Source organism: Takifugu flavidus, chromosome 10, assembly GCF_003711565.1.
Source record: "Takifugu flavidus isolate HTHZ2018 chromosome 10, ASM371156v2, whole genome shotgun sequence".
Taxonomy (NCBI): Eukaryota; Metazoa; Chordata; class Actinopteri; order Tetraodontiformes; family Tetraodontidae; genus Takifugu; species Takifugu flavidus.
The window spans coordinates 12,221,750-12,234,057 of NC_079529.1; the positions used below are offsets into that span (position 1 = coordinate 12,221,750).

Below are 12,308 nucleotides of genomic sequence, written 5' to 3' on the forward strand. Positions count from 1 at the left end.
TCTCTGTCTTAGTATAAGTAATACTTCATCTTTCCCAGTTTAACCAGTCATCTTTCTGTAAAACCAATCATTTGTCCAAGCATCGTGGACAATAGGAGTGGACCAGTATCAGAGACCAGTGTTCCTGAAGGTCCCAGGTTGCCGGTTGTGGATGAGTTTTTCACCGTCCACAATGAGTTACAAAACCTGTCAACTTAGTTGAGGTCAAAGGTCAGAGAGCTCAAAGGTCAGATGGGTCAAAGGTCTGAGGGAGCAAAGGTCAGAGCTGAAAGTTATGCAACATTTCTGGACAGTTAAATTCTGTTCATCCTGGAATATTGAGTCACTTATTTAGACTCAAACTGCTGACAAAGAGGAGAAGAATTCCACGAGTTTGATGCTTGAACACCAGAAGTATAAAAGGCCCTTTTGTCTGTGGCTATTTGAGGGTGGAGGTTAGCTCGTTGCTAACGCAGCAGCGGCCTGGCTGTGCTGGCTGTGCTCCTGAGCTGCTGCCTTTGTTTCCTGACTCCATCCCAGTATCCCAGTACAACGCTCAGAGGCCGGCGGCGCCGCGTTAATGGCTTGTAGCGACACGCTCGCTGTCATCGCTATCACTCTCATTGGCAGCTTCAGGACTCATTTCCTGGCATCATTTAGGGGCATGTTCGCTGATGGGATGTGGAGAGACGCATATTGTCATTACAAAGGAAAGCCAGCCGCAGTAATGATTTGGTTTTACACACTCAATTTCCTCTGCTATTGAGCTACGCTATTGTCACACTGTTCTACGGCGTAAACGCTGAGGAGCCGTCGTTGCCGTCCGGGTTTCTTTATTCTGCTTCCTCCTCCTCCTCCTCCTCCTCCTCCTCCTCCTCCTCCTCTTCCTCCTCATCAGTGCAGCTTTTTATCTCTTGGACCCAAAAATTGTTTCCAGCAGCTTTTAATAACCCGGCGGTCACTGGAGCCAAATGTTGAAGTGCAAAGTGGTTCCTGTGGGATATCTTCTGCGAGGGGTTGAAGCCAGCGTGGACAGTGGGGTGATTTACTGTCTCGTCCTGCTCGCTCTCTTCCCAAAGGTTTTAAGTTGGTTCTGATAGAACAACTTTGGCTGCTGACAACTGTCAAAGGGCAATATCTACACTATGCTACGCCGTGCTTTACTGCGCTATGCTAGGAGCATTTTCCCACTGGAACTGCCTGGAGCTGCTAAAACTGAAATCTTCTGCAGTAAATAATAGCTGTGATGTTCCGATGGTCAAGGTCAGAGGTCAGCTGCAGTGTTGCTCAGCTAACTGAAACTACACAATTACAGGTTGTCCACTAGCGGCCGCAGCCACGGTGGTTTCGGCTGAGTCAGATCACATGGTCACGTGTCCTCATTCTCCATCTTGAGCTGAAGGTTCTCATCAGACCCCGAGGGCGATCCAGTCCCACGAGGCACTGAACCATCAGCGCTACCCTGTAGGGTTCCACCACGACTTTATTCACAGAACGTGAAACCTGCGTCGGCAGAAACCAAGCCGTCCAATCAGGACGCAGCGTTCAGCATCATTAGTGTGGAGGCTCCTGGAGGAGGTGGCCTCACACCCTCCAGGGCAGTCGGACTGTTGCGCTCTGCTGCCTTTACTCGTTGCCGCCCCTGCAGGAGCTTTGATTCACCTGTGGAAATTGAGGGGTTGGATTCGGCTTTGGGGACATCGGGGACAGAAGACATGTCACCCAGTCCCATGGTCACCTGCAGGAGGAGCCCGGGTCGCTCTCAGATAACAGCGGCGCCAGCAGCTAGCACGCTTCTGTCTGTCTGTAATATATATTAGCTGCTCGCAGAGTTGCAAATTATCAGCTGCTTAATTATCATTAAAGAACAATTCTGTTTGGGTGGGATCGTTACTTGTTGCCTAGCAACCAGTTGAATGAAACATGTTTTTTGAAGTGGTTTTGTGATTTCGTTGCGTCGCGTTTTTAACTGGTGAACGAAGATGAACTGCTGCCGCTTTAAGACGAAGGCTCCAGACACCAGCAGCAATCAGAATCTCTGCTGAGGGATGGAAGGTTCCGCCCCAACGCCCGAGAGCTGATGGACGGGTCAGGAGGTTCTGATGACCTCTGAGGGGTTCCTGTCCAAAGATGCATGACCATGCATGAGAGGCTCCAGCAGCTCAAACATGGCAGCGTAGCACGCCTGCCTGTCTGTCTGCCTGTCTGTCTGCCTGTCTGTCTGTCTGCCTGCCTGCCTGCCTGCCTGTCTGTCTGCCTGTCTGTCTGTCTGTCTGTCTGTCTGTCTGTCTGCCTGTCTGTCTGTCTGCCTGCCTGTCTGTCTGTCTGTCTGTCTGTCTGTCTGTCTGTCTGTCTTCCTTTAGCCTGGCGCTCTGATCCACAACAGCCATTTGCAGAACGCTTCGTCCATGTGATCAAAGACGCTTCCCTCTTGTCTGTCTGATGACGTTGGCGATGAATCCAGCACGAGTGCACGTTTGTGTGTGTGTGCACGCGTGTGTGTGAGTGTGTGTGTTTGTGTGTGTGTGTGTGTGTGATTAAGATGTGCCCTCACCAGCCAACTCAGCCAACACACACACGCACACACACGCGCACAAACACACACACACACACACGCACACACACACACGCACACACACGCACACACACACACACACACACACACACACACACACACACACTCACCCTGAGGGGCCCAGGCATAACATCACATTATAGAAGAGCCCAAACAGAGGTGCCAGGCTGGCCTGAACTAACAGATAATCCCATCAGCCTGCAGCGGCCTGCGGTCCTAATCTGCCTCATCCTCCTGCTCTAATGGAGCTAATGGAGGAAGAAGTGAGACGTTCTTCTCTTCTCGCCTCACATGGTGACTGTCGTCGGCTCACGCCTCTGTTGCTCTCTGCCGGTGTTTACTTGAACATGGTGTCTTCCATCCATTTGGAGTCATTGATGTATCAGAGAGGAAGGTGAGATGAAAGGAGCCATGGTGGACGTAGACCAGGAACAACTGTTGGCAGGACTGGTCCCTCTGTCCTCATGTTGCATTCATCAGAAGGGTCATCAGAAGTGCTGCGTTGCTATAGATGGACTGACACGTGCACTCACACGTGCACAGAAGGAACAGTCCCTTTTGGTGAGCTGAAGGAGCTTCCAGGTGTCCATGATGTCAGAGGTTGAGGAGAAGCTGCAGCCCCACCAGCAGGCTTTCTGGTACCGCGGTGGCCGATTTAAGATGAGCTCAGCTCTTGGGTGGGTTACTTGTGACCATGAGATGAGTTTGTGTTGTGTTAAGCTCCGCCCCCTCACAGTAGCGCTTAGCTGAGTGTCAGGACTTCTGGTCCACAAAAGCACAAAGAAGCTCATTTTTAATCCCCTGGAGCTGCTCTGAGAGGGTTGAGGTGGCCACAGATCACAGTGGACGCCTGTGGGTAGTCAGTGAAGGAGTAAAGCTCCCCCACCTCTTCTGACTGTCCCTGCTTGTTCCCGAGTGTGCCCTCCTCTCCCAGGCTGTTTATGTTTCAATCAAAGGAGCCAAAGCGGCGTGACCGCGGCTTTACGCCTGACCAGCACACGTCTGCCTTCAGCCTCGCCGCTTCCCACTGCTGCCCTCCTTCCTCCCGATATCACTCCACCCACTGGTGTCCTCAGGAGCCAGGACGTCTAAATTAGACGGAGACGGTTGTGCTGAGCAACTTCAGCCTCACCGCTGATGGAAACCACCAAGAACCTGCAGAACTGCTCCACCCAGAGCGCCCAGCCTCCAGCCTGGACCAGAAAACCGTGTTTAGCTTCACCAGAACGGTCAAACCTTTCCCTTTGATGACGTCATCTCAAAATGGCGTGACGTGTCGTGGCGTGTTGTCTTTCTTTCGTCGGATCCGGCGGTTTTATTCTTTAAAATAAACCTCAGCAGACGTGAGAGGTTTTTCTGCCTCAGCTCTGTTTCTCCAAAGAGCAGGACGCACGCCGGTGTCAGGAAGCGATAACCCCGGCTAGCCCCGGTCTGCCAGAAAGCTATTTCTTGCCACTTTGTTTCCATGGTGATTTTGATGAGCTGGTTGGTGGGGAGTGGATGGTTTGGGGAGGGAGATTTGCAGCTGCCAAGTCAGAGCGGGGAATTTAACAATTCATAAAAGTGTTGAAATCAATCTGAGCTCAGGAGATTTAATAAATCTCTGAGAGAGAGAGAGACCTTTAGAGAGAGAGAGAGAGAGAGAGAGAGAGAGAGAGAGAGAATGACAGAGAGAGAGACATAGAGAGACAGTGAGAGAGGGGCCAGCTCGGAGGTAGAGGAGTGCTCGTCGTCAGGGGTAACGCTCACGCAGGCTGACACAGGGGAAAAGCAGTTTTAGAGTGTTTAGCTTTAATTTCATTCAGCAGTGACATAATTGATTTTAATGAGATGTTTATGGAGTGAAGTGTCGGCATTTTGGAATCATTTGTGATCCTGCCTGACGGGGACTCGTGAGGCTCGCACCAGGGAGCTGCAGCCACAGCTCCTCCAGCACTTATCTCAGCGTGCACGGCTCAGTGCATGTGGCTGCTCCTTTTTAATTAACACCATATTTAATTCAAAGAACGCTTTAACTTTCATGCCACATTTTCACTTTTGTCGCTTTAGCCTTTAAGGCTGCGACCGACTGCTGTGGCTGACTGACAGGCCGAGCTGGTGTGAAGACGTTGCCTCCAGCGTCCCAGTCCCTCCTGTCCTCTGTCCTCTGTCCTCTCATCACGCAGCATCACAGTCAGACCAATAATCAGCCGTAAAAGCGGGGTGTTGTCAGCTTTGAGCCTGTTCAGGTGATGGGGTCCTACCACTGGTCCCTGTGGTGCCTTACAGGCTGTTGCATGACTGATGCTGGACGGACACTTTAAGCTTCCATCTGGGACCTTTTCAACCACCTTATAGGAGCAGGAAACGGTTTCAGCGTCCATCTTTACTGGTACGATGAGATAATAAAGGTCTTAAACCTTAAACTTCTGTTAAGTCACTCATTAAATAGTCTCATTAGTTCTATTTCACCTGTGGAGAACCAGCAATAAATGATTTATTTTGTTTTTCTCCTGACAACAAAGGCTGACATCATTCATTTATCTCGGTCTTCATATATTTGTGAGAACCGACAACATCTAAACAAGGGTAAACAAGTGGGGGGATTGTAGCGTTACCTTGAGAAATAATGATGTTTGAAGCAAAATGATCAAGCAATATTCTATTTGAATATCTGGACTAACCGGTATCTTTAAAGCTCCAGTTTCAATCAAGGCTGAAGGGAGGAAAACGGGAGGTCTGGGATTGTTTTTCCCTCCAGGACTCTTCCACAAACACCTCAGCGCAGCGTTTTCCTGCAACAACGCCGAAGTTATTTTGATTGCTTTTCAATCAAGCGCGAGGAACACTAATTAGATTCTTTAAGAGCAGCAGAATAATTCTCTTCTTCATGGAGCGTGGATGACTGGCACCTCTCTGATAGCTGCTGCGACACTCAGCAGCTTCTATTAAGGAGCTCAGCGCGCATGTGCGCGTGCGTGTGAGTGTGTTTGTGTGTGTGTGTGTATGTGATCCAGTTTACATCCAGTCAGATGATTCCAGCCTTCAGTGAGGTGCTTAAACAGGTTCGTCTGCCAGGGGAACCTCTGTGAGGAGCTTCCAGCTTCTCCTCCATTTCCTGCAGTGCTGCGAGCGTCTTCTACACACGTGCGTTTGTGTTTTCGGACCGTCGCGGTGACGCTGCTGTGACTGTTTCTCCTGCTTGGCGTTGAATATGCGACGGCCTCTGTTTCACACCTCTGCTGAAACCGTCTGTGCGCCCTCATTTACTCTCTTCTAGGTTTGTTGTCACGCTCTGAACAGGTTCTTCCTCCCATCCCACATGTGCACCTGGATGAGCCTGCACTCCTTTTACCTTCTGCCTCAGCAATGTTCTCCTCTCCTCCTCTCACAGACGGACGCCGCTCTGATGTACGATGCCGTGCACGTGGTGGCCGTGGCTGTGCAGCAGTCTCAGCAGATCACCGTCAGCTCGTTACAGTGCAACCGTCACAAACCCTGGCGCTTCGGGAACCGCTTCATGGCCCTCATCAAAGAGGTGGGTGCAGACAGAAGGTAAATGAGGCCGAGGAGCCGAGCGGGAGCGGAGAACCTGTGCAGACGTGTGTTTTAGATCTGTGCAGACGGTCGCTAACACGCTGAAAAGCAGCTGAGAATCCTCTCATATTCTCATCGCAGCAGGGCAGCAGCACAGAGCTCCACAATGTGGACTTTAATGATCAAAAATGACGATTGAGAAGAAAATGTGCTTCCTTTGATGTGATTATTGTATCAGTATCAGACTCCACGTGGCTCAGTGTTATTAGACAGATTTAAGACCAACGACCCACCTCAGAGTCCACCTGGATGCTGAGAGCTGCGTTTGTTTAGTGCTGATGCGCCAGGAGATGATGCTGAGCTCGGCTGCTGGTTGGCCGAAGGAGCTGGTGGACCTCACTTCCTGTTTACAGCTGCGCAGATGGAATCTTGTGTGTTAGAGCAACAGCTTTGCAGCCGTTTGCTGCTCCTCGGGACAAAAGGAGCCTCTCTGCTGCTGCGAGCTCTCCCATCACACTCCTACATATCTGTACAGATGGGTAATTGCCCCCCCGCTGGTACAAATGCAGCATCTGAGTGTGTGACAGGAAACTGGAGCTGTGTGTGTAGAACAGAGAGGAACGTGTGTGTGTGTTCACAGAGCCTGTCTGTTTTCAGGCCCACTGGGACGGCCTGACTGGGAGAATCACTTTCAACCGGACCAACGGCCTCAGGACGGACTTTGACCTTGATGTGATCAGTCTGAGGGAGGAGGGGCTTGAGAAGGTGCGTGTCTTTGTGTGTGTGTGTGTGTGTGTGTGTGTGTGTGTGTGTGTGTGTGTGGAGAGAACGTCAGGACGTGCTCGGTCGGCCATTTCACGAGAGGAAAAGCGACGCTTTGTGTCGCTGAATTTGTGAGGACTCCAATAAAGCCTGTTTGTTTTGTTGCGTCTGATCTTTTTTCCAGCCTTTGTGCTGGTTCCAGCTGTTCCACTGCTCCCAGATGCAGGAGTCGATTTTTGATGATCAATTCACACCCACCACCAATGCTATGTGAATACAGATTTTAGATCTGAACAGACAAAACATTTAGTATAGTCACAGGTTTTTTGCTGAGGGATGCTGAGACGTGATTGGATGATTTTTTTTGGATCTTTTGACCTTCATCCTGCCCCAAACTTTATAAGGTCGTCCTGGAACTAATGCAGAGCATTTTTTTAAATCTTTTTTCTCCACCATTTGAGAAATGAAAAGCTGTTCCTATACCGATCTTCTAACTGTCAACTCAACTGGTGATTGCAACGTGTTTACCATAACCCCCTCCCAAAACAAACTGGACTCCCTCCGACCCCCTGGCTACGCCTGGAAATTCTGTCCATAAAAATGAATCACAGAAGCGATGACAAAGGGCAGCCCTGCTGAAGTCCAATATGCAACAGAAGTAGGTCTGATTTACTGCTGGCAAAACATCCTTGCTACTATGTTTGTCCTCATGGTGGGTAGATGCACCACCTTTGGGCTAGCCCGCCACGTAGGACCTGGTTCCCATGGGAGACCCGACCAGGGGCATAGCAGCACTGGACAACTTAGGACCAACATTAGACTCTGGGATTTATGTTAGATGACTGAATAATATCCGGTCCACTCAGACAATTAGTAATTAAACAATGATCTTCTTTGTCCTGGCCAACAGTCCAAACAGAAGCCCATCAAACATCAAACAAAAGTCTATAAAAATGGGCATTAAGAGGAGATTTGAAAGAATCCACTGTATTGAGGCTATCCTGAATTCCAGAGGACATGGAGGACGTCGTCCAGCTCAGACTGTGACGTGACTGTTTACAAGCTGGTTCAAAGTCACCCGAGCTGGATGAAACTAGGCTGAAGGTGAGAGGAGGTGTGTGAGTCCAATATTACATGGAAGGGAGTTTCGGGGGCCCAATGGGATGAAGGAGGTGAAAATTGCACGTTTCTGTTTTTTTAAATGGATGAGCAGAAAGAAAGATCCTCTCTCGGTTAGTTGCAGCAGCGTGGCTCACAGTGCCTCAGTGAAAGAAAATCTGTGTGTCGTCAGCAAAACAGCAAAAAATCTTCGCTAGCTGGAAGAAAATAAAGCAGGACCCAAAAATGGATCCCTGCGGAACACCACCAGTAATGTGGGCTAAGGTTTATAGACCATTTGTTCTCTGATGCCCTAAAACCAGACTGACGCTCAGTTTCCCACCGGAAGACTCGCGAGGGATGATAAAAACTCTGGGAAGAGCTCCAAAGATGTTTCAGCACATGAGGCTCATGATTACTCAGCTAATGTTGCTCCTACATCACTCCACCACCCAAATGATGCTGAGGTGTTTCTATCCTGTTTAGATTTGATATTGAAGGCAAGGAAGCAATAATTCCACTGAGACAGGAAGGAGCAGTTTGACAGGAAGAGGTGGGGGTGGGGGGTGGGGGCCATGCTAACTCATTTTAATGATTTGGAGCTACAGATTTAGATTGAGGTGGAGCTAAATGTAGCTGCCATGCAGCGCTGGTAGCTACATTTTGGGTTCCTTGAGCTCGCTCTCTCGTACAGGAAGTGAAGGTTTCCAGGCTTCGCTATCGCTGCATCCATCAGTATCAGTGCTTCACATCTTCGGCTCAAAACACCATCTCCCTGGTCTTCCACAGCCAATTTAACATTCATGAGCTTATCAGCAGGAGGAGAAGCTGCTAACACCACTGCTACATATAATCCCTTCAAACGCGACTGCAAACACTTCACACTGCAGCGTCCACTCCCGCGATTGCCTCCCGGCGGCGCCTGACCTTTGCTCCGAGCTGCTGTGTGCGGCTGCACCTCCATGAATAATTGACTCGATTAATAAAAACCCCTTTAGAAGCCCTCCAGGCTCATAAAGTCTGAATTAAAGAGTTGATTTGCAATTACAAAACCTTGGACACATCTTCAGAGGAGCTCCGGCTGAGGCCTGGCTGCCTGGAGTGTTTGTGACTCCTTCAAGTGATGCTCAGGTCTTTGAGCTTCCAGGGTTGGTTGGGAGGAGGGGGGGGGGGGGGCGTGTTGACTGGCTCCTTCCACTTTGTTTTTCCATCAACACCTTTCAGCCTCCTTCACGGTCGGCCACCCCCCCCCCCCCCCCCGAAACACCACAGGACCAGTCCAGACTGGGGTCCCTGTGGGTAAACCTCCCCTAACAGCAGTTTTTGACGGACCAGTTGCACCGTGGCAGCGGCTCTGCACACCAGGCAGCAAGGAGACAACCGGACGTCCTCAGTGAACGCTGTCAAATATCAGAAACCCCCAAGTCTTCTAACCAAAACCTGATAGCAGCTGAAGAAATACAAACGACTTAGACAGCGCCACCCTCAGGAGCTACCTGTCATTTATAATTAGCTTAGGTTAAACGCTGATCACAACTTTACTTTTACTGAGTAATACAGTTTTCGTTTTTATGTTCCTTGAGTTGTTCTTCCAGTCTGGTTTTTTTATCGACCCGTTAAAGAGACAGGAAACAGTCCCTCTTTCTCTTATCCGTAAACGACTCCTAAGTTAAACCCAGCTAGCTTTTGTGTTCTCCTGCAGTCATAAAGAAAACCTTAAAGATTGTATTTCTGTTGTGCAGATTGGTACCTGGGACCCTCTGAGTGGCCTGAACATGACGGACAACCAGAAGGGGAAGACGACCAACGTCTCCGATTCTTTATCCAACCGCTCTCTGATCATCTCCACCATACTGGTACGCTTTCACACCCATCTCAGGGGTCAGACCAGCTCATAAAGGTGCTGTAGGTAGGTCAGTTATAGAAGACAGGAAGTGCTGTCGGAGACTGCTCCGACCTTGGTGTTGGAACCCTGCATGCTAGCTAGTTCTAAGGGCTTCACTCTCCAGCTGTCGTCTCTTTTCCGGCTCAGATGGGAAAATTGGATGATTGATTATCCAGTATTGGATCATTCTTTGTGGCTCTGCCTCCTGCAACCATTATCGAGCCGTTATCCAGCATTCCTCCTCCAAGGTCCACCAAAACAGCATCAACAGTAAAAGAAGAGACACGGCAAAACTCCTGTCTGTCTGTCTTTCAGGGTTGTTTTTGTCTCTTCCAGAACGACTATTACTAGCATGATGTACACGTTTCCCGTAGCCTTGGAAAATTGAGCAATGTTCATCAGGTAGCCTCTGCTACCCTCTGCAAGTGCCAGCGAGCCTCTGCTAGCTTCAGCTAGTCCCAGCTCCTTATTTTTCCTAACCCTAAACCACAGTTTTGTGTGTGTTGCACAAGAAAAAGGTTTTGATTAGCATTATTCAGATGTGACGTTGCTGATGGATGGATGGACTTTCTGTCTTGAAGCTGAGAGATACGATCCTGTTTTTGAGCAGCAACATATAAAAATAGAAGAGAACGGCAGTGTAAATTGTGGGTTGTCATTTATGCACGGTGGGCCACTTTTCCTTCCGTGCACGCTGTGATGTGATTGGATTGCTGTTATTAGCAGCGACTCCGCTGCTGTAATTGCCATATCAGGACCGAGTCATGGGGAGATGCGTGACGGCTGTGAGCAGCGAGCAAAAGGAGGCAGGACTGACAATAATTGGCTTTGTTACATTTGATTGATGCATACTTTCATCCAGCTTCTCACCATTTTCTCTGGAATTATGTACTGTAAAACATGGTGTAATTAGTGTTGAGATCCAGGCCTATCAACAGTTTATCTACTGGGGAAATCACTCCTGTAATGTTGCCGTGGAAATGCAGTACCTTCAGGCTAACGGCTAAAGCTTCAGCTAATACACTGTGAAATGTCTCAGGTTTTCCAGCACACAGCGAAAAGCTATGCTAAGCTAAACTGAGATACGTTAAACTGAGATGAGCTAGGATTAGCTAAGATACAACACGATACGATACGATACAATGTGATACAATGCGATACGGTGCAAAGCGATACGATACGATATGATGTGATGCGATGTGATATGATACGATGCAATACGATACGCTGCGATGTGATACAATGTGATATAATGCGATGCGATGCGATGTGATACAATGCGATATGATGTGATACAATGCGATACGATGCGCTGCGATGTGATGCAATGCGATGCGATGTGATACAATGCGATACGATGCGATACAATGCGATACAATGCGATACAATGTGATATGATGCGATGCGATACGATAAGATGTGATGCGATTCGATGCGATACGATGTGATACAATGCGATACGATGCAATACGATGCGATGTGACACAATGCGATATGATGCGATGCGATACGATAAGATGTGATGCGATTCGATGCGATACGATGTGATACGATGTGATACGATGTGATACAATGTGATACAATGCGATACGATGTGATACAATGCGATACGATGCAATACGATGTGATACAATGCGATATGATGCAATGCAATACGATAAGATGTGATGCGATTCGATGCGATAAGGTCCGAACATGTGGATTCAGGCCACAGGTGAGGTGAAACAAACACTCGCTGCACCTTCAGACACACACAGAGTAACACACAGGGGGGGTAAACAAATGCAGACATAAAGCAGCGATGTGAAATGGTGACGTATCTGTGCTTCTGGGACGGTTCGTTCTTACTGGTGTTGTTCTCTGATTGTCTTTTATTGGATTGGTTGGTTGTTGTTCAGCCCTCTGGTTGTTTTCAATGAATCACTGAAGTGGACTCAATAGATCCTCAGTCAGCAGGTCAGAGCTCAGCTCCACAGAGTTTCTGAGACTATTAGCTGTAAAAGTTACTTTGTGTTATGGTTCTGTTTCCTGTTGGAAACGCTCTAAAGCAGAGTCACGTTGAGTCCTGAACAGTAGCTCTGTTAAACCTCATGCAGGTGATACGATGGTGCCACAGCGAGAGGCTGCAGGTCTTCTGGTTCTGAACACAATCAATACGCCCAGAATAAATGTTTAGCGCAGCTCAACTGCTTCTGCCTGCGGATCATTAAACTGAACCAGCGAACCCTGAACTCCCAAAAATCACCTGTGGAAAACGTTACATGAGTCCGTTCACACAGAGCCAGATGAAACTGACTGTTCTATAAACGTGGGTGTTTATTCTGAGTGAAGCCTGAACTTATTGATTATTATTACTGACATAAAGAGACAGACAGACAGACAGGGTCCACCTGTCCCGTCCTCCTGGAGGCGTGATCAGAGCCTTAATCAGGGTCCAGGGGCCGGCTGATGGACACATCCAGCGGCGCTTCAGAGCTGTTCCAGCAGATTGTT

At 48.8% G+C, this 12,308-nt stretch overlaps 1 protein-coding gene across 3 annotated transcripts in view; it reads left to right on the forward strand.

The window, feature by feature from the left end:
* grik2 (glutamate receptor, ionotropic, kainate 2) overlaps positions 1 to 12,308 on the forward strand; it is a 90,771-nt gene that overhangs the window by 51,208 nt on the left and 27,255 nt on the right. For all 3 annotated transcript variants that reach the window (XM_057046481.1, XM_057046479.1, XM_057046480.1), the window contains 3 exons: positions 5,928 to 6,071; positions 6,728 to 6,835; positions 9,673 to 9,786. In XM_057046481.1, the coding sequence (XP_056902461.1) occupies positions 5,928 to 6,071; positions 6,728 to 6,835; positions 9,673 to 9,786 (366 nt within the window). The remainder of the gene's footprint in view (positions 1 to 5,927; positions 6,072 to 6,727; positions 6,836 to 9,672; positions 9,787 to 12,308) is intronic.